This window comes from Mus caroli, unplaced genomic scaffold, assembly GCF_978045245.1.
Source record: "Mus caroli unplaced genomic scaffold, Mus_caroli_1 scaffold_15, whole genome shotgun sequence".
Classification (NCBI taxonomy): Eukaryota; Metazoa; Chordata; class Mammalia; order Rodentia; family Muridae; genus Mus; species Mus caroli.
The window spans coordinates 23,000,929-23,021,208 of NW_028227270.1; the positions used below are offsets into that span (position 1 = coordinate 23,000,929).

Below are 20,280 nucleotides of genomic sequence, written 5' to 3' on the forward strand. Positions count from 1 at the left end.
CCGACATCCACAATGAAACACAATTCGTGCTGGAGTTCGGCAAACTTTAACTCACAGCCACGTTTTTACCCCCAAGCACGCAGGCTCAAATTCATCTTTGAAGGATTCAAGGTAAAGTTTGCTCCATCGTGAATCGTTTGCTTCATGGTCGAATCCATGAAGATTCGAGATCAGGGAGTCGATGGTAGAGGTGAAGAAGGGTTAAGAGGTTACAAATCTTGTTACCCTGTTTCAACCTTGAATAAACCGAATTGCTGAAGGGTGGAGATCTGGAAAGCATTCCGAACACGCTTTCTAGACATTCTGAGTCGCGATTTCTACATCACCCAAGTCACTTAATTTTGGAAAGCAACATTAGCCTGGCTGATTTCGATAGTTTTTTATTTACACCCGGCATTGAGCAGACACTGCTGCCTACTGGACAAAGCTGGACGCCCTACGGGGTGGCCACGGGGCACACTGACTTAACCACAGCTCTACAGGGAGCCTCACTGTCCGATCTATCCGCGGCCTTTCCCAGGACCGCGAACGGCGACCGCGGCTCCCAGCTCTCCCGTGCGGCTCCCGGCCCGCCGCGGGACGAAAGGAAAGAAACAGCCGCGGATCGGACCCGCAACCACGCCACGGGGAACCCCGGCTGCGCATGCGCGGCGACGCCAACTCCGCTTCCTGAGTTCTGGAGGAAGTGGCGTCGCGTTACTTCCGGCCTCCCTCTAGCTGCCATCTTGCGTCCCCGCGTGTGTGCGCCTTCTCTCAGCTGGTCTGCCCGAGACCCCCTGAGCGTGAACCTTAGTTCCCCGCGCGGCGCCATTTCCACTCGGACAAGGTACAAAAAAAAAAAAAAAGGCCGTGGACGCCGGCGTGGGAGGAGACCGGGAGTTGGGGGTGGGGCGGGCGTTTCCCGCAGGAGCGAGGCAGGGAGGGGACGGACGGAGCTGAGGAAAGCGATGCGACGGACGGGCGCTCCCACCCAGGCGGACTCTCGGGGGCGAGGGCGAGCCAGGGGCGGCTGGCCCGGGGCCGAAGCGACGCCCTCTCTCCCTCTCCCTCTCGGCGGAAGCCGAGGACGGGAGCCTCAGGTACCGCGAGGCCTGCAGAGAGAGGCCCAAGGCCCAGGCCGGGCAGGGCGGCGGGGAGCGGGGGATACTCGGCCGCCGTGGGGCTGAGGCCGGGCCCGACCGGGCCGGGCGGGGGAGGGGCGAGGGGCCCTGTGCGCCCCGGCGAGCCTGGAGGGGTGAATTGGGGATCCAGGCCTCAGCCCGAGGGGGGACGGCGGTCTCCTGCGAGTGTAGCGGGAAATAACGAGCGTGGAATGCTGGAGGGGGGCCCGGCCGTTCTTGTTCTTGGCTGAGGATTTTTTTTTTCCTCTCTTTGTAGATGAAAGAAACGATCATGAACCAGGAGAAACTCGCCAAACTGCAGGCACAAGTGCGCATTGGTGGGAAAGTAAGTTTCTTTCTTTTTTTTTTTTTTTTTTTTCTCCTTTCTTTCTCTCTCCCCCCTCTCTCGTCCCTCCTCCCCCCCCCCCCCCCGCTCTCTTCCAAAGTTCCCTTTGCATTTCTGTTTTTGTTTTTGTTTTGTTTTGTTTTTTGGTCACTTTGCTTGGCAGGGGACATTTCGCAAAGCTAGCAAATCCAAGGGAAACGAGACTGATACTAAGAGACAAGGAGGATATATACCCTGATATATATATATATATATATATATTATATATATATATATAGTAGGGGTGAGGGCGGTCATCGAGTAGAGAAGAAAATAGCACTTAAAAACGGTGCCTTGCTTGTAAGAGGTTCAGGATTATGGCGCATATAAACGAAAAAAATGTTACTGAATTTTATGAATGGGGGAAAAGTATGTTCTCTGCCAAATCTTTGTATACCGTGTACCCGTGACTTGTACAATATTGGGGGGAGGGGTGGTTATTTTGTTACTTTTGAGTTGTCCTGAGATCCAACACATGTTTTGGTACACACTAGAGGACCTCTCAACTCCCAAACTGCATTCCCAACCTATTTATTATTATTATTATTATTATTATTATTATGAAGATCTGCATTGCTTTCTGAACTAAATGCCCAACAGACTAATTGTCTTTTTTTAGGGTATTTGAGGATACCTTCCTATTTAAATTTGTGAACAGTGTTAGGTTGGGAAATCCTACCTTAGCACATGTCTTTTGTTCCTCATCCTTTGTAATTATGCTACAATGGGAGAATGCAAACGTGTTGGCAGGTTGGTTTTTCCAAGTGGATTCTGCTCTGAAAGCCTCTTCATTGAACTTGGTGTTGGTGCTGGGTCCACTCCAGATGAAGAGCTCCTTAGTTTCAAGTATCTCGTTAGCACATTCCTGGTGTTTAACAGGTTGAAGCATGGAGTCTCCGAGAAACCTGTGGAGCTTCCACAGAACAAGTTTATTACCTATTAAATTGTTCTAACTTTAACATCTACCTTCAGTAGAGTCTTCTGAGAGGTAACCAAAGGTTGCACGTAGGTTAGCATAAGTTAGGAGAGTTGGAATCAGCAGTAATATCCTGTTTGTCTTTGCTGGCAATTGTAGTCTTCAGTTTGCACTCATGACATTAACCTTAGATGTTCCTCATCCTTTTAATTTTAAGGCAGAAGCCTTTAGGTGCTAGGAAAAAGCTGGGCTTGTTTTCTTTCTTTTTAGTTTCTGGAGTGATGTGCTTGTGTGCAAGGTTGTTCCTCTTTAATTACTAGGTTTTACGTTTTAGCATCATCAGTACAGGGAAATGAAAGCCTTCCAAGTTAGTCTCATAGGGACACTTTGTATCTAGTCTTTGTTAAGCTAAGACAATGTTTCCAGTTATAACATGGGAACATTTTTTCTGTACCTTTTAAGAAACTTTACTTAGAGAATGAGTGAATGTAGCCGTAGAGAAAAGTAGTGTAAGATTCCCATGCTGTTAGGTGAATATTATTCAAGACCCTTTTCAGTGTCTAATGGAAAAACTGACAATCTTTTAAGTTCTACATTTGTGAAATGTGTGGGATCTATAAGTGTTAGTCTGTATTTTATAATCTAAAATTTTCCTGGTGGTATTGTTCTTATTGTTAGAGAAGTTTGTTCATAGTCTACATAAAGTTGGAAGTAACTTAGCGTGTCATCCATTTAGTGCAGAGTTGAGGGAAGACACAGATTGGACAATGACTTGATAGGATTTTAAAATATGACTAACAATAAAATCTAGAAAAGATGGAGACGTTTGTGAAGTCCTTTTGTTGAGTGATTGAGAAGAGCCCTTTTCGTGGGGAGAAGAAATTTGCTCTGGGGAGGGGGTTGAGCAATGCAGGGAAGAGGGAGAGAGTTAAGAAAGGTCTAGTTGGCTTAGGAGAGCTCTGTGGGTTAAGAACTTTCTACTCTTGGCTATAATAGATATTTGTATACAGATTCATGAGTTTGTATACTGTCTCATCTGTGAATATTAAGCTATTGATTTTTCTTTGAAAACAAGAGGTAAAGATGAGGCTTAGCTTAGGTTGAAACATGGCCTAAAAAGACTTAAAATATCAGGGCTTGTGAAAGACTTTTGCACGTGGCAAACTGGTGCTTATGAAGAATTCCTGTGTCATTCCTTACTTTCATCTTAGCCTGTCTTTTGAATGTCTTAGTTTGTGGGTTTGATAACTACCGTTAATCTTTATTATGTATCTGTTTTTACTTGAAACCAGGTCTCAGTTGTTTTGCTCTGGTTTGCCTAGAACTCAGTAAGGTTGGCCAGGCTGACCTCATATTCAGAGATCCATCGGAATGTGCCACCTTGTTATATCTGATTAACTGTCTTGTACGGAAGCAAAGATCTGAAAAGAATTGGAGAAGATTTGCTGCTGTGTAAATGTGTTGTTTGCCCTCTTACTCCATAGGGAACTGCTCGTAGAAAGAAGAAGGTGGTTCACAGAACAGCCACAGCAGACGATAAAAAACTGCAGTTCTCCTTAAAGAAGTTAGGGGTAAACAATATCTCTGGTATTGAAGAGGTATGTGTCAAAATGTGGTGTGACTGCAAAGTTTAATGGTCTTGTATGTATTAAGTAATTGTCGTGGCTCTGCTGTTAGCATTGTAGTTCATGCCCCATTAGATGTTTAGATGTTTGAATGTCTTGGGAGGTGTTCCTGCCCTATTAACTAAACAAATGATCAAGGATATTGTGATGCCAGAAAGCTGTTCCTTTATACATTCCAGGGAAGTTGTCACCCGTGCTTCGAAGGGGAAGAAAAAACTGCACCGCTTAGCCAGAATCCAGTTTTTGTTTAATGAAAACATTGATTTTAAAGGAATCTTTGGCATTCATTACATACAACAATTATTTTCTTTATAGGTGAACATGTTTACAAACCAAGGAACAGTGATCCATTTTAACAACCCTAAAGTTCAGGCATCTCTGGCAGCAAACACCTTCACCATTACAGGCCACGCTGAGACAAAGCAGCTGACAGAAATGCTTCCCAGCATCCTCAACCAGCTCGGTGCAGACAGTCTGACTAGTTTAAGGAGACTGGCTGAAGCTCTGCCCAAACAATGTGAGTATCCTTAGAGTCACTGTACTTTGCTGGTTACTTAGCAAGCTATTTGTGTGATCTCAGGGTTCAGAATTGGTAAGAATGTCTTTACATGTAGAAGGCCAACTTATATATCTAAAGAATTGTAGACATTTAACTGCTTATATGTGTTTTTGTTTATAATGATGTATCTAGTTTATCTGTGATTTAGTCTACTTTATACTTGATTTAGTGGATGTTTGTTTTCTACCAGCTTACTAGGTTTAAAACAAATTAAACCTTTTATTAGTTAGAAATTTAAAAAAATGTCAATTTTGGGTTTTGCTGGTACTTAAAATTTAGGTACTGATCAAGCTAGGCATTGGTGACTTATGCACTTTGAGAGACTGGACGAGGAAAATTACTCGGTTCAAGACCAGCCTGAGCTATAGACATGCAGCCTCAGAAAAAGAATAAAACTAGCATTCCATCTCCTTATTTACAGTCTTTGTGTTTGGTGGCTTTTTAGACTCTTAACTGTTTTAAAACATATTCTATTATTGTTGATACAGATGATAGCTGCCGGTATTTCAGTGTTTCACCTTATAGTTGGATAGGGATTTTGTTTAGTTGACTTATGTGTTTGACAAGCTGTGTTTTGGTTTGATTTTTGTTGTAATGAGCATCATAACCAAAAGCAGCTTGAGGAGAAGGGTTTATTTTATTTTATATTTTTAAGATTTATTTATTATATGTAAGTACACTGTAACTGTCTTCAGACACTCAGATCTTGTTACGGATGGTTGTAAGCCACCATGTGGTTGCTGGGATTTGAACTCAGGACCTTCGGAAGAGCAGTCGGTGGTGCGCTTAACCGCTGAGCCATCTCTCCAGCCCGAAGGGTTTATTTTTATTTCACTGCATTTTACAGTCCATCATTAAGGAAAGCCAAGGCGGGAGTTTTAAGACAAACTATGAAAGAGCATTTCTTACTGGCATGCTCCCAAGCTCACAATCAACTGCCTTTTATTTCTGAGATTATAATTGCATTTCTCCTCCCCCCCCCCCAACCCTACCATATCCCCCCCCCACCTAACCCTACCAACCCTACCTCTTTGCTCTCTTTAAGTTAGTTAATGTCCCCTCAATTAATTGTTATTGCATGGTGGAGTGTATAAATGTTACTTGTATGTATGTGTTTAGGGCCTTCTTATCCCAGTCCAACTTGACCAGGAACAGCACTGGCCTCCAGTGGGCTAGTTCCTCCTACATCAGTTAGCAATAAAGAAATGTGCCCCCCGACCCCCACCCAAGGCACACACATGCTACCAGGCTGATCTGACAGGCAATTTCTCATTTGAGGTTTCTTCTCCCCATGGGTGTCAGATTAACCAAGATTAGCCATCATAGTTGATCTGACAACTTATGTTGGATGCTTAAAAAATTGACTAGGAATACAGAGGTTTGCAGTGGCGTGTTTTCCTCGGCTATTGTCAGACACTGACTCATTCTATGCTTTTATTAAGGGAGGGGCATCAAGATGTTCTAGGCCATCTTGGACTTTGAGAGCTTAAATAGGGTTTTGAAATTTCCACTGATGTCTGTGCGGGTTAGAGCTGTGTGTTCTCAGAACTTGCTTCTTTCTGTTTAGTGGAAGTGCTCTAGGTGTGATGGCCACTGGGGAGGCTGAAGTAGGAGCATTACATACAAGTTGAAGAACTTTTATGTGTTGAGAGCCTGGGCAAATTAGACTGTCAGCTTTTGGTGGTTTGTTTAAGTAAAAATAGGCCGAGTGGTAAGGCTCAGTGTGGTTCTTGTTTGTATATTCGAGGCCCTGGGTTGAGTCCCCAGTGTCAGGACAGGGGAGGAGAAGGAGCAGTACAGTTGAGAGATACTTTAAAGTTGGCTTTTGTGTGTGTTCTTCCTTCCTGGCTGTTTGAGATAGGTCTCCCTATATAGCCCTGGCTGGCTTAGAGTTTACCATAGTCTTGTCTTTGCATTCAAAGTGCTATGATTGATAGGTGAGTCACCGCGTTTAGCTTAATTTTTTAATGCTTTATTTCAGTAAATATATATATTTAGGAAAATGGCTGGCCTCTTCATTTGCCTCCCAAAACCTCCCGAAGTTTGGTGTGTGGTTTTACCCTGAGCGTTCCCTACTCACTGTTCTCAGTGTACCCAGAGGATGGTTTGTGCCCATCAAAAGGTCTCCTTGATGGTGCTATAGGTGAAACCTCAGATGTCACTTGACATGAGTGTAAGTTGTACATTGTATTTCATGTGTTCTTTGGGTGGACATTTATTGATCTAAAGAAATGCGTTGGTTATTTCCATTTCACAGCTGTGGATGGAAAAGCACCACTTGCTACTGGAGAGGATGATGATGATGAAGTTCCAGGTAAGAATCACTTCAAGGGAGAGAGGTGAATCGACAGAAAACATTCCAGGGTGGTAGTTATAAGTTAGAACTGGTGAATGTGAGGACACAGGACAGGAACCTCACTTAGGAACTGAAGCTACCTTGAAACATAGTGGTTTATGAAAAAGCATGGAGAAATCGAAATATTTTGAGATTTGATATTCTAAAAATGTAATGTTTTTCTTTTATGTTGTTGGTTTTGTTTGAAACAGTGTTTCAATATGTAACTCAGGCCTGCCTTAGATTTGAGACCCCTTCTGACTCAGCCTCTTTAGTGCTGGGATTGCAGACATGTGACATATGTCCAATTAAAGAAAAGCTCAGATCATGTCATGATACCCTTTGGCTCTCTCCTATATTGGCCAATGGATTACTATCTAATTCTTAAATTGAGAGAGGATGAGTAATAAATAGGATTAAGCATGATGCACGCTCTAATACAGCGCTTCTCAACCTGTGGGTCTCAACCCCTCTGGGGTGGCACAGCACATATTTACATAACGATTAATAACACAAAACTACAGTTAGTAAGTAGCAACAAAATAATTTTATGGTTGGGATCATGATAACACGAACTGTATAAAAGCGTCATAGCATTGGGAAGGCTGAGAACCACTGCTCTAATAGCTACCTGAAACCATGCTTAACTGCGAAATGAGGAAGTGGCAAGTCTTTAAATTTGAGAGTGTTTCCTTAAATATCTGCGTGTTATTTGTAGAATTGGCTTGTTTTCAGGATGTCTTCTGTTTTGGTTCTTTTCTAGATCTGGTGGAGAATTTTGATGAGGCTTCTAAGAATGAGGCAAACTGAATTGAAGCAACTTCTGAAGAAGGTGATCCTTGCAGAAATTACAGGAGCTGCTATTTTATATCATGACTGCTTTTTAAAAATTTTTTGTTTATTATGGATCTGATAAAATCTAGATCTCTAATATTTTTAAGCCCAAGCCCCCCGGACACTGCAGCTCTTTTCAGTTTTCGCTATACCTAATTCATTCTTTGCAGCAAATAAAGCTGAAGAAGCCTGGGAATAAAGTTTGGAAAGGGTTAATAAAATTCTTTGCCTAGTATATGGTTTATCGTTTTATTTATTTGGCACTGATGTGTACACAGTAAGCAGTTGTCTGTAGACCATTGATTATGGCAGGTGGTCACACTCATGGCATTTGGTTGGACGCTCAACAATTGGTTTGAAAGTTCTTGTGTTGGAGAGTTTGCTTCTCCAGCAACCATTAGGCTGTTTTGTTCCATGTGGTGTACTATGAGAATGGTATTGTGTAGGTAAACCAGGCTTCCTTTTTTTCTCTGGTGTCTATTATAGGCATATAGAAATATCTTTATCTCTCTTTTTTTTTTTAAAGATTTATTTATTATATGTAAGTACACTGTAGCTATCTTCAGACACTCCAGAAGAGGGCGCCAGATCTCGTTATGGATGGTTGTGAGCCACCATGTGGTTGCTGGGATTTGAACTCTGGACCTTTGGAAGAGCAGTCGGGTGCTCTTACCCACTGAGCCATCTCACCAGCCCTATCTCTTTTTTAAGAGATTATATGTATGTATACATCATATGTATGTATGCCTGGCACCTAAAGGTGTCAGTAAGAGGGCATTGGATCCCTCAAATTGAACTCTAGTTTCGCCGGGCGTGGTGGTGCATGCCTTTAATCCCAGCACTTGGGAGGAAGAGGCAGGTGAATTTCTGAGTTCGAAGCCAGCCTTATCTATAGAGTGAGTTCCAGAATAACCAGGGCTACACAGAGAAACCTTGTCTCGAAAAACCAAAAAAAAAAGTTTAAGCATTTTTTTTTTTTATGCATCAGAATTTCTTTTTTTTGTTGTTTTAATTTTTAATATTTATTACATATTTTCCTCAATTACATTTCCAATGCTATCCCAAAAGTCCCCCATACCTCCCCCAAGCATTTCATTGTAAGTTTTATGAGGTATGAACAAGTTATCTCCATTTTGTATCTATAACCTGATACTCTGAATTACTAATTTCCAAGACTCCATGTTAACATGCACTGTGTAAGTTCCACAATAGTCAGAATATTGACCAGTTCCTCACTTCTAGAAAGTTTCTGTGACTAATGAATTACCAAGCTCTACTCTAATCTAGTGCCGAGAGTAGAGCTAGAATTGCCTTTACTCTTAAGAGAAGATTTTAAAATGTATACCATAGTTTGCAGCTCATCTTTTAAGTTGCTATACAGCTACATCGCAGAGTTACTGTGCAGAGTTAATTGCCAAAAATTTGGAAAGAAGGTGCAGTCACATCCTGTCACCCCTCAAGGTGTAATGTAACAAGGATCCTGGGTCTTAAAAACCCCAAGTGGCTTCCAGACACTTGTGGGTCGATTGATTGTAAACACATTGCATCACAGCTTGCCTGATAATGGGGCACTCCCTGATTCTGGCACAGGAAATAAGATAAATCTGTTGCCTGGGAAAATTCATTTCTAGAACTTAAGCAACTGGAATGGCTAAGCTGGAGCACTGTTAGTAGAGTTTGTGTTTCTGGTACTATTGCTGTGCTTTGTAAGTGGTTTGTAGAGGTGACTGCTGACTGGTCTAAGTATATAAGAAGGGTTTCCAACCAGGTCTGTCCCACTATGGAGGTTAACCCTGTTTTGTCCCTAATCTCTGCAAGTATTTTATTATTTTATGTATGTGTGTACACTGTAGCTGTCTTCAGACACACCAGAAGAGAGCATCAGATCCCATTACAGATGGTTGTGAGTGGCCATGTGGTTGCTGGGAATTGAACTCAGGACTCCTGAAGAGCAGTCAGTGCTCTAAACCACTGAGCCATCTCTCCAGCCCCTTTGCGAGTATTCTTAATTGTAGGTTCATTAAGTGATACTGTGTTGTTAGCTATGGATTGATAAGGAAATATTTCCCTTCCTGATACCCCGTTTTCAGGGAAGGGTTTTGCTATGAAGGCTCATCAAATTTGATGCCTGGGTTGCTTCTGGTCTGTTTTGTTACAGGAGCAGTATTTAATTAGAACCTTGCCAGTCTTGTGACAGGAAAGGTGGCATGTCACCAGCTGGCTTCTCAAACTTAGGCTGGGAGGTGATACACATAATTACCGCAGATTACATCAGCCAGAGAAGATCACTGTCAACTGTGGAATGGCTGTGAGGTTGTGGAAGGACTGCCCTCACATTCCCCTAGGTACGTAATTTCTGTAGCTACTAATGGTGAGTGATAGCATGATCATTTGTTCAATTATTAAAATCCTAAAGGAGAGCTACGAACAGATGTAGAAAATCTGGGAGAGGTGAATTTACTTGTCTGAGTCTCCGCCACTTCTGTAGTAGAATAAGAGTCAAACCAGGCCACTACCTACTGGGAGGAATTTTAGGCTCTAGCAGGTTAAAGGAGCAGACTATACAGTTGGTGGGAGTGTAAACAATTGACAGCTGTTACGGAAATCAGGGTGCTTCCCAAAAAATGTAACAACCATATGACTCAACTTCACTATTCCTGACCATGTATACTCAGGACTCCGTATCCGACCACCAAGATACTCGTACAACCAGGTCCATTACTATAGTGTTCACAATAGCAGGAAAACAACCAACTAGATGTTCATCAACACATGGCTAATGTGGTATACATACACAATGGAATTTTATTCAACTGTAAAGAAAACTCCAGGAAAATGAGTGGAACTAAATACCATAAATAGGTGACCCAAACTCAGACAAAAATTGTATGTTCTCACTAACATACAGATCCTACTTTGAAATACATACCCGGATATGGAAATGAGTATAAGCATAAAGCCTGAAAGACTAGAAAAGCAGCCAAGAAAAAAAAGCCATAATAAAATTAAAGTGGTTTAAAAAAAAGCCATAAGCCGGGCCTGGTGGCACACACCTTTAGTCCCAGCACTTGGGAGGCAGAGGCAGGCAGATTTCTGAGTTCGAGGCCAGCCTGGTCTACAGTGAGTTCCAGGACAGCCAAGGCTACACAGAGAAACCCTGTCTCCAAAAAAAAAAAAAAAAAAAGCCATAATAAAATCTAATATCTTACATACTTTCTAAAACAATATGTGTTTTAAAACTTAATTTCCCACTAGATCTGAACCAGGGCTACACTAGTGAGCTAGACATCTCTGTCTGAAGCTTAGGGTGACTGCTCTTGATATTGGTTGAAATGAGTACACGTGTATGCTTCCCACAGAACAGTGGCTCTTCGGAAACAGGTCTAGACCAGGGACCTGAAGTTGCATCTGATTTCTGCCTGTTTGCTTTGTTAACTGGGGCACAGGTTCTTTAACCCTTCCCTAGCCTACATTCCAGGGTGGAAAACAAGCAGATAGACAGGCCATCACTTTGAGAGAAGTCTTAAGGCAAAGACATTTCTCAGCCCTTCCAAACCCACAGTTCTGAGTCTAGTCGCACAGGTTTTCATCACTCCAGTCAGCACAGTCTTGGATGCCGTTTCTGCAGCGACTTCTGGGAATGCAAGCACAGTCCGAGAAGAAAACGGTCTCACATCTCCAGCCGGAGCACTCTGGGCACTGTGAAACTAGACAGTTGTATTTATTTTTAAAAGCATAACTTAAAATGTCAGCTGGAAAAAAAATGCTATTGGACAAGAACTGGCCCTTCAGGTTTAAAAAAAATATATTAGTGAAACCATCTCATGGGAAAACTGCAGTTGATTATTGAAGATTCCAGACATGGTTTGAAAAGCCAGAGACAATATTGCCTCTCCCCATCAGCCCTAGCTAAACAGATTGACAATCTGCATAAACAGGGAAAGGTCCCCTTGAGTTCCAGCCATCAGTCAGCACCGGAACCAGATCTTTGCTAATTGGCAACTAGCCAGGAGCAAAAGCTCTCTGCATTTCCATCCCTTTGTTACAGAGGCAGACTTCTCCTTAACTATCATTTCCATGCATTTCCATTCTACCCTCCACAACTGGCAAAGCTGATGTCCCTTCACTGTCTTCCTGATGAAGCTTGCTTTCAGATGTACCGCTTGGAGCCATAATGCACGGGAATTGTGTCCACTGGCCGTGGCTTGCCTGCCTGTAGATGGGTATGGGTGCAGCTCTGGGTTAAGCCATTGTGGGAACACAGTGGGGGACAAGGATGGCACTGAGGAGGGGAAGACAAGGTTGGTAACTAATTTTCTGAGAGACAAGCATCCAATAAGCCTTTTGTGAGTCTTTCAGAATTGCCAAAGAAAACACAAATCAAAGTTGATAGTAGACAAGGGCTTCCCACTGAGAACATTTTCATGTTTGTATCTTACAGAGGGAGAGCTCTTCTTTAAATAGATACAATGAAATACTAATTAAATACTGCTCCTTCCCTCCATTTCCTCTTCCTTCTGTCCTTTCTTCTCTCCCTTTCTCCCTCCTGTCTGTCTGTCTGACTGTTTATTTACTTATTATTTTTGGAGATGGGGCTAGGATAGTGCTGGAAGCCAAGACCCTGAGCTTGCCTAAACCAGCTCTCTACCTCAAAGCTACTGCGGCCCAGGGAGTGATGGACTTTCTTAGCTGTGGATGTAATTATCTTTAGAAGGTTTCTCAGTCAGAGCCAATTTCCATAATTGAAGTGTAAGAGAAGCCACTCCCAGAACCCAGGAAAAAGATCCACTGTGTAACTTTCATCGTCACCTGATTCATCTGAGCAGTCACCACAATCGTTCCTGGTGTCACACACCCTGTCCACAAATGTCCATGTCTTCCGGTTGGGACACTTGAAAATCAAGTTTTGTGGGAGACTGTTGGGCATTTGACCTAGAGGGTACAAATAAATTATTTCCTTTTTTTTACTTTATTATTTGTTTATTTATTATATGTAAGTACACTGTAGAAGAGGGAGTCAGATCTTGTTACAGATGGTTGTGAGCCACCATGTGGTTGCTGGGATTTGAACAGTCAGAAGAACAGTCAGTACTCTCACCCGCCCCGCTGAGCCATCATCTCCCCAGCCCCTAACAATTCCTTAATTAGCAACTAAGAGGCCTACAGACTACAGCAGTGGCTCAGGACCAGTCTCAGCACTTTGGAAGGTGACTCAGCAAGATTGCCTAGTTCCAGACCAGCCTGGGCTACACAGTGAATTCCAGAGGAGCCAGAGTAAGACTACAACATCTCCATCCATATATGACATAATCCATGCTATATGTATAGAAAGGAACAGAAAGTGTTCTAGATAGAAGGAAGCCTTGTTTCCTCTGCCCACCCCCATTTTTCCTAAGAAAAGGAAAAAAAGATGTATGTGATCGGCATACATCTTTGATCACAGCAAGCAGATCTGAGATTTTCTGTAGTTTGGAAGGACTGTAGCAAGGGCCAAGGAAGATAAAGAAATTCATCACTTCATGTTCTTGCTTGCTTCCCTCAAGGTTAGGATTGAGGCCCAAACACAAATGCACCCAAGGCCTGACTGAATGAGGTAGGCATCTCAGAAGACAGTGACTTAGTGTCAGCCAGCTGCTGTGACTCAACAGGTACCTTCATCCTGGGCACTGGGGATGACAGGCTGAGAGTCTGGTTGTGACGAGGTGGCAGCTCCTGCGTTCAATTTCATCTTACAGACAGCTTTGCAAGCAGCAGTTGTGTGAGCCCCAATGATTTCTGGCTAGGCAGCCTTCTCTGGTAGGAACCACGCTCCAGTAGGAATCTGGCCCAGCACAGACTTGCAGGCTGGAATGCTTAGGCAATGACAAGGACAGGAACCTTGTTCTTGGAGATCCATTTCTTGGTTGCTGGGATGGTCTTTATACAAAATGGACAATACAAATCTTGAGGCTCCTGCTGTTCCCAGTCCGGTGGGATCCTGTCATTAAGACTTCTTTCCATATCACAAGATTTGTGTTTATAAAAGACTAAGCTTGGGCTAACAGCTCTGCGTGGCAGGCTCTCGGGCTTAGCAGCTCCTTGGGGCCACAGGACTTCAGGCTCAGCAGCAACTTGAGCTGACGAGACTTCCGGCTCAGCAGCTCCTTAAGGTGAAGAGAATTCTTTGTTATCCAGGAAGCTCTGCAGCGCCTTGTTCTCATCCTGAAGCTCTTCTACTCTGATCCCCAAGGCCTTCTTTTCCAAGATCATCTTCTGGTTGCATTCTTTCAGCCGGAGCAGCTCAGTCTCCCAAGAGGCCTTCTCTTCCTCCCAGGAGGCCTTCTCTTCCTCCCAGGAGGCCTTCTCTTTCTCCCAGGAGTCATTCTCTTCCACTTCCTGTTCTAAGGTCTTATTGATCCTCTGTGTTGCTTCCAGTGCCACCTGCTTCCTCTGTAGCTGCTCATGGAGGTCAGCGTACTTGTCTTTCAGCTCCTGGTTTTCTTGTTAAAGCTCCTCACTGAGCTGTTCCATTTCTTCTATCTTTTCCTTATTGATAACAACCATTATGTCCTCGTCAGGGTCTGGACAGAACTGGAAAGGGTCACTTGTTCCCCGGACCAAACCATCTTCATCCACATAGCAGAACTGGTAGCACTCCACATCCTTGGGAAGGTAATAAGCTTTGAATTGGATTTCCTGCTGTGTGGCTGAATCCTTGTTTTGGTCTTTTGGCAAGGGAGCCCACATGAAGGTATAGTACTCCTGAGTGGTCTTCCACCCTACTTTAAAGATGCCGATCTAGGCCTTGGGATGAGGGATGAACTTTTCAGCGAGGGTATAATAGCACATGACATCTCCTCTAGGAACATAGAACTTCTCCACATTGTTAAACAGGACCTGAGAGAAGTTGCTATGTTTCAGCAAGGTAGGTATGGGGCACTGGTCCATGGTGGAGTCATGCTGCACAGCAGCCAGCAGCAGCGCAACAGCAGCCCAAATAAATTATTATTATTATTTTTTTTTTAGGTTTTTTTCGAGACAGGGTTTCTCTGTATAGCCCTGGCTGTCCTGGCACTCACTTTGTAGACCAGGCTGGCCTCGAACTCAGAAATCCGCCTGCCTCTGCCTCCCGAGTGCTGGGATTAAAGGCGTGCGCCACCACGCCCGGCCCAAATAAATTATTTCTAATGGAAAAATTATTCATGAAAATATTTAAATGGGAATTCTGAATTTTAGCTTGCTACTACTATTTTAAAGCCAGGGTCTTACTGTATAGCTCTAGCTGACACCCACCTGCCTCTGCCTCCCAAGTTCTGGAATTGAAAGCATGTGCGGCTATGCCTAGCCCTGGCCACATGTGCTGCTATGCCTAGCCCTGGACCCTGGTCTTTACTTTTGTTTGATAATTAGTCCACCTCACCACAGTAGGCAGCAGCTTCATCCCATCCGTCACGGCAGTCCGTCTTGCCATCACAAAGCAGAGATGGTGGCAAGCAAGTTGTGCGGTCCTCACACAGGAACCCTGGTTGCTGTGAAGCTGTTCTGCATTGGTGATATGTCCAACCTGAAAGACAGAAGAAAGCTGATGTCCTGCCCTGTTCTGCCTTGTGCCACCATCCCCATTATTTCTTCCTCTTCCTTCCTTCCTGTACTGGCTAGTTTTGTGTCAACTTGACACAGCTGGAGTTATCAGAGAGAAAGGAGCTTCAGTTGAGGAAATGCCTCCATGAGATCCAGCTGTAAGGCATTTTCTCAATTAGTGATCAAGGGGGAAAGGCCCCTTGTGGGTGGGACCATCTCTGGGCTGGTAGTCTTGGGTTCTATAAGAGAGCAGGCTGAGCAAGCCAGGGGAGGCAAGCCAATAAAGAACATCTCTCCATGGCCTCTGCATCAGCTCCTGCTTTCTGACCTACTAGAGTTCCAGTCCTGACTTCCTTTGGTGATGAACAGCAGTATGGAAGTGTAAGCCAAATAAACCCTTTTCTCCCCTACTTGCTTCTTGGTCATGATGTTTGTGCAGGAATAGGAACCCTGACTAAGACACTTCCTTCCTTCCTTCCTTCCTTCCTTCCTTCCTTCCTTCCTTCCTTCCTTCCTTCCTTCCTTCCTTCCTTCCTTTCTTCCTTCCTTCCTTCCTTCCTTCCCTCCTCCTCCTTCTTCTTCCTCTTCCTTTCTTCCTCCTCCTCCTCCTCCTCTTCTTCTTCTTCCTCCTCCTCTTCCTCTTCCTCTTCTTCCTCTTCTTCTTCTTCTTCTTCTTCTTCTTCTTCTTCTTCTTCTTCTTCTTCTTCTTCTTCTTCTTCTTCTCTCTCTCTCTCTCTCTCTCTCTCTCTCTCTCTCTCTCTTTCTTTCTTTCTTTCTTTCTTTCTTTCTTTCTTTCTTTCTTTCTTTCTTTCTTTCTTTCTTTCTTTCATACACACAATCCAGAACTCTCCAGGCACAGGTCTTCTTAACTTGACTGGTTTCCTTTTCCATCAAAACCATTGGAATCTGGTGAACAAGCATTGACTCACTCCAGACTTAGAGGTAATAACAGGCAGATGAGGGGTCAACAGGCCTGCTCCCTGGTGTGGTGTGAGCTTTGTGATGGGTTAAGTATACAGTCTTGTCTATTATTTTCTTTTCTTTTTTTTTTTTTTTTTAAGATTTATTTATTTATTTACTATATGTAAGTACACTGTAGCTGTCTTCAGACACTCCAGAAGAGGGCGCCAGATCTCGTTACGGATGGTTGTGAGCCACCATGTGGTTGCTGGGATTTGAACTCTGGACCTTTGGAAGAGCAGTCAGGTGCTCTTACCCACTGAGTCATCTCACCAGCCCGTCTATTATTTTCTTGACTGATGTAAGAACAAAGGTAACTTGCTATGTCAACCTCCTGGGCATATTGTAAGTAAAATTAAATTGAGATTGCTTATCTTTTTTCATTTTTCTTTTTCTTTTCTTTTTCTCTTTTATCTCTTTCTCTCTCTCTCTCTCTTTTCTTGGAGGTCCTGTGGATTGTGTAGGCCCTTGCACATTCTAGGCAAGTGACTTACCAGTAAATTATTACCTAGCCTCTAATTAAGACGACGATGCTGAATGATCATTTTGAGACAGCATATCTTAGGTCTAAACTCAGACTGATGTGTAGCTGAACATGACCTTGAACTTCTGATCCTTCAGCCTTTACCTCAAGAGTACTGTGATCTCCACATTGTGCCACCAGGACTCGTATTTGAGGTGCTGGGGATAAAACCAAGTGCTTCCTATGTTCTAGGCAAGTACTTTACCACTGAGCTTCGCCCCTGGCTCCCAAATGATGGTACTGTAAAATACAGCGGGTCTACTTGAAGTACTATGAAAAATAATTGATTGACGTGAATACAGAAATACTGGTGACACTTGTATCTCAACATAGTTGTATATTTCCACACAATCCCATATGGCTGTGGCGAATGGTACACAGTGTGTGTGTGTGTGTGTGTGTGTGTGTGTAGGGGGAGATTGAAGTAATGGGTTTGGAGTGATGAGGGTGTTATCATCTTGAATAATTAAGAGGCAGATGGATAAAGCCACAGTTTATATCTCTTGATCAACAGGTGCTGGCGTTGTTGTTTCTGAGACAAGAATCGTTAGCTCCGGTCATCTGAAGGAATTGTCATCAGTTGGACCCTCTGAAAATTTGATGTCAGGATGGGATGAGATGGGGCTCTGTGGTGGGGAATTAGTACCTGGGGCAGTGCCTATGAAGGAGAAAGTCAGAGTGAAGAACATGCAGAGAACCTTAAACCCTGATGCTCATGGGAGGACAGGGTTAATGAGGTCTGTGTGGGCAGAGTCTCCATCTGCGGTACAGTCCCACATCCTACAGGATGGGCTGGCTCCAGGGTCTCCGAAGTGCTGACCTTGGCTAGACTACTTGGGAAAGCAGAGTGCTGGGTGTGGAGTCTAGCAGCTGGGACTGTCAGGTCAGAGATGTTTGAGTTTGGTCTTAAACACCTTAGGAGTTAGCCAAATGAACAGCAGAGGAAGCAAGCTCAGCAGGGAAAGCTGCGTGTGCGTGTGTGTGTAATTGCAGCAGTTGCATACGGCTGGACCACATCTTACTTTGTATTCAACACCTGTTTCTTGACTACTCGCTATGAACTTTTGTTTTGAATTCGTTTACATTTATTTATTTGTGTGCTTGTGTTTGTATGTGCGTGCATGCGCATGCCCCAGACATGAGCATATGCCAGTCACAGTACTCATGTGGAAATCTAAGAATGATTCGAGGCAGGAGTTAGTCTTCACCTTTCACCGTGTGGGATCCGAGGACTGAACTCAGGTCATGTCGGCAGCAAGTGTGCCCTCACATATTTCTTTGTTTTTTGTTTGATCAGTTTTGAGATAGTCTTGCTATGTAGTCCAGGCTGGTCTTGAACTTGTGGCCCTCTGCCTTCCCCATCCCCCAACCTGGCCTATCAGTGATATTTTTCATACTTCTTCCTTATATACCCCAGGTTTGATGTTCCATGAAGTCTGTGTCTTTTACGTTTGTGTCTGAGCTCAGGGATCCCTCTGGGGCTCAACTCCAGTTCTAGCTCATTCATTTCCACGTCCCTATCACCAGTCCTCACTGATTTCTCTCGAATTTAATCTCTAATTATATGCTATCCAAATCCTATTTACAGTGGAAGTTCCTGGAAGGTAGAGACCATATCCTGTGTACACTTCAGAGTCACCTCAACCTGCGTCACAGTGCTGTCTTGCTTATTTTATAGTTATATGATCCAGGGCAAGTCCTTTCCTGAAGTGTCTGTCCTAACAACAGATACCTTGCAGGACTTGAGGATAGAGAGGATATGCAAAATAACCAATGACTGGCACATGCCACATGCTAAACCCTCCCCATCCATACCGTAGATTCACATATTTTGGAAACAGACTTGGTGTAAATGTGTGTGTGTGTGTGTGTGTGTGTGTGTATGTGTATGTATGTGTGTATGTGTGTATGTATATGTATGTGTGTGTGTATGTGTGTATCTGTGTGTATCTGTGAGTATGTGTGTGTATGTGTGTGTTTATGTATGTGTGTGTATGTATATGTATGTGTGTGTGTATGTGTGTGTATGTGTATATCTGTGTGTGTATGTATATGTATGTGTGTGTATGTGTGTGTGTGTATCTGTGTGTGTGTGTGTTGACACATACTTGCAGGTTTTGTAGGTGTCCCGAAGATGATCCCAACAGCAATCGCAGTGGCGACAACGCTGAGCACGAGGAATACCCCGCAAGAAGTCAGAAGACATTTTCTGGTGGGAAGGCAGCTGTGACCTGTCACAGCAACACACAGGCATGAAAGAGAGCATGTTATTACAGAGTGGAGGCCCCTAGGAGATACAGTGCTTACCAGCCAAGGTTCCCCATGGCTTTCTTAGAATAGAACCCTCGATGTGCATTAGCCAGAGTTACACTGGTGGCTTTTCTATCTATGGCTTCCTATCCCACCCTCTGGAAAGCCAACACTATGAGGGCCTCTCTGGTAGATGTGACGATGAAACTACAAGAAGCTTAAAGAAACACAGGATCCACTGAGGTGAAGTGACTCCTTAGGTGTCTGGGCCTGTATGTGCCCTCAAATATGTCTTCTGGACTCTAGCTAGTGGGGGCTAATTCTGCTATGACATGGTTTGCAAAGCCTAGTTTTCAGGCTGCCCACATCAGACTACGGAAGGAGATGAGAACTCCAGAGCTCTAAGCCATATCTGCAGGACCAACTCTCCATGGGACTAGATTAGGGATGGGCAGATTTGATGAGCAGACCTTGAGGATAGCAGTTCTACACCCAGACCAGAGGGAGGCTGGGATCCCTGGTACTGGGTTGGCAGTTTCTGGAGTAAACAGTCACAGACAGGGAGCCTCATCTAACTGGGTAAACTGAGTCACCAAGAAGAGTGAGGGGGCTCAGGTTGTTGAGTCAGGACCACAGCTGCACCACTTTCAGCAGACAGTTATGCTCGATAACCTGATCCTAAGATACCCCATTGGCCAACTTCCTAAACCCCTGCATGGCTAAACCTTCCTTAGCAGTGTGGTTAGGCAGCTGTGGGACCTCCTGAGCCCGGAACTAGCTTCCTTTGCCCTTGGGTATATGCAGCACGTGTTCATGGGAGACCAAGTGCTATGTATTCATGGAACACTTCCCAGACACTAGTTCTTGCTATATCAAATCTGACCTGTAGCAAAAATAAAAATGCTTTGTACGCCACTGTTCACCAGAACTTGGGTGCTAGCAGCTCTGCCTCACGCTGTGCATATTCAACATATTGCTGAAAGTTCAGAGACCACGAGTGTCCCAGTCACTAGTGGTAGAAATGCAGAGACCACACTCGGAGAAATACGTTTAAGTCTCACCAGGCTAGATCACAGACCCATGAGCCCTTGCTCCCTAAGCTGTTGCAGGTGCTGTGGCTTTCAAAGACTCCCATATGGCTTTGAAGAATCACTGCTGAAAGTCTGTCCTAAGCATCTTATCTGATGCACTGAAGAAAGCTTGAGGTACAAAGACTTGCCTACAGAATGTAAT

At 43.9% G+C, this 20,280-nt stretch overlaps 2 protein-coding genes and 1 pseudogene across 3 annotated transcripts in view; 1 reads left to right on the forward strand and 2 right to left on the reverse strand.

Annotated features, from left to right (window-relative positions):
- The first annotated feature begins 676 nt into the window (after positions 1 to 676).
- Btf3 (basic transcription factor 3) lies at positions 677 to 7,989 on the forward strand. 2 transcript variants are annotated; one of them, XM_021180284.3, is made up of 6 exons: positions 677 to 826; positions 1,378 to 1,446; positions 3,886 to 3,999; positions 4,342 to 4,543; positions 6,843 to 6,899; positions 7,684 to 7,989. In XM_021180284.3, the coding sequence occupies exons 2-6, from the start codon at positions 1,378 to 1,380 to the stop codon at positions 7,728 to 7,730; spliced, it is 489 nt and encodes a 162-aa protein (XP_021035943.1). In that variant the 5' UTR covers positions 677 to 826; the 3' UTR covers positions 7,731 to 7,989. The 2 variants fall into 2 exon arrangements, with proteins under 2 accessions (XP_021035943.1, XP_085687017.1); XM_085830891.1 differs by lacking the exon at positions 677 to 826 and adding an exon at positions 930 to 1,079.
- A 1,286-nt stretch (positions 7,990 to 9,275) lies between these two features.
- LOC147000868 (low-density lipoprotein receptor class A domain-containing protein 1-like) overlaps positions 9,276 to 20,280 on the reverse strand; it is a 32,145-nt gene continuing 21,140 nt past the window's right edge. The window contains exons 4-7 of the mRNA XM_085830892.1: positions 18,906 to 19,028; positions 15,154 to 15,297; positions 12,564 to 12,686; positions 9,276 to 11,461 (exon numbers count right to left, since the gene is read on the reverse strand). Coding sequence (XP_085687018.1) covers positions 11,325 to 11,461; positions 12,564 to 12,686; positions 15,154 to 15,297; positions 18,906 to 19,028 — 527 coding nt within the window. The 3' untranslated portion in view covers positions 9,276 to 11,324. The remainder of the gene's footprint in view (positions 11,462 to 12,563; positions 12,687 to 15,153; positions 15,298 to 18,905; positions 19,029 to 20,280) is intronic.
- On the reverse strand, positions 13,899 to 14,681 carry LOC110307726 (calcium-binding and coiled-coil domain-containing protein 2-like; annotated as a pseudogene).

Bases quoted from the DNA above. Each gene is read 5' to 3' on its own strand.
- Btf3 (XM_085830891.1), top strand. From the start codon at position 948: ATGCGACGGACGGGCGCTCCCACCCAGGCGGACTCTCGGGGGCGAGGG. The intron at 1,080-1,377 runs GTACCGCGAGGC...CTCTCTTTGTAG, and splicing joins GCCGAGGACGGGAGCCTCAG to ATGAAAGAAACGATCATGAA. The intron at 4,544-6,842 runs GTGAGTATCCTT...TCCATTTCACAG, and splicing joins TGAAGCTCTGCCCAAACAAT to CTGTGGATGGAAAAGCACCA.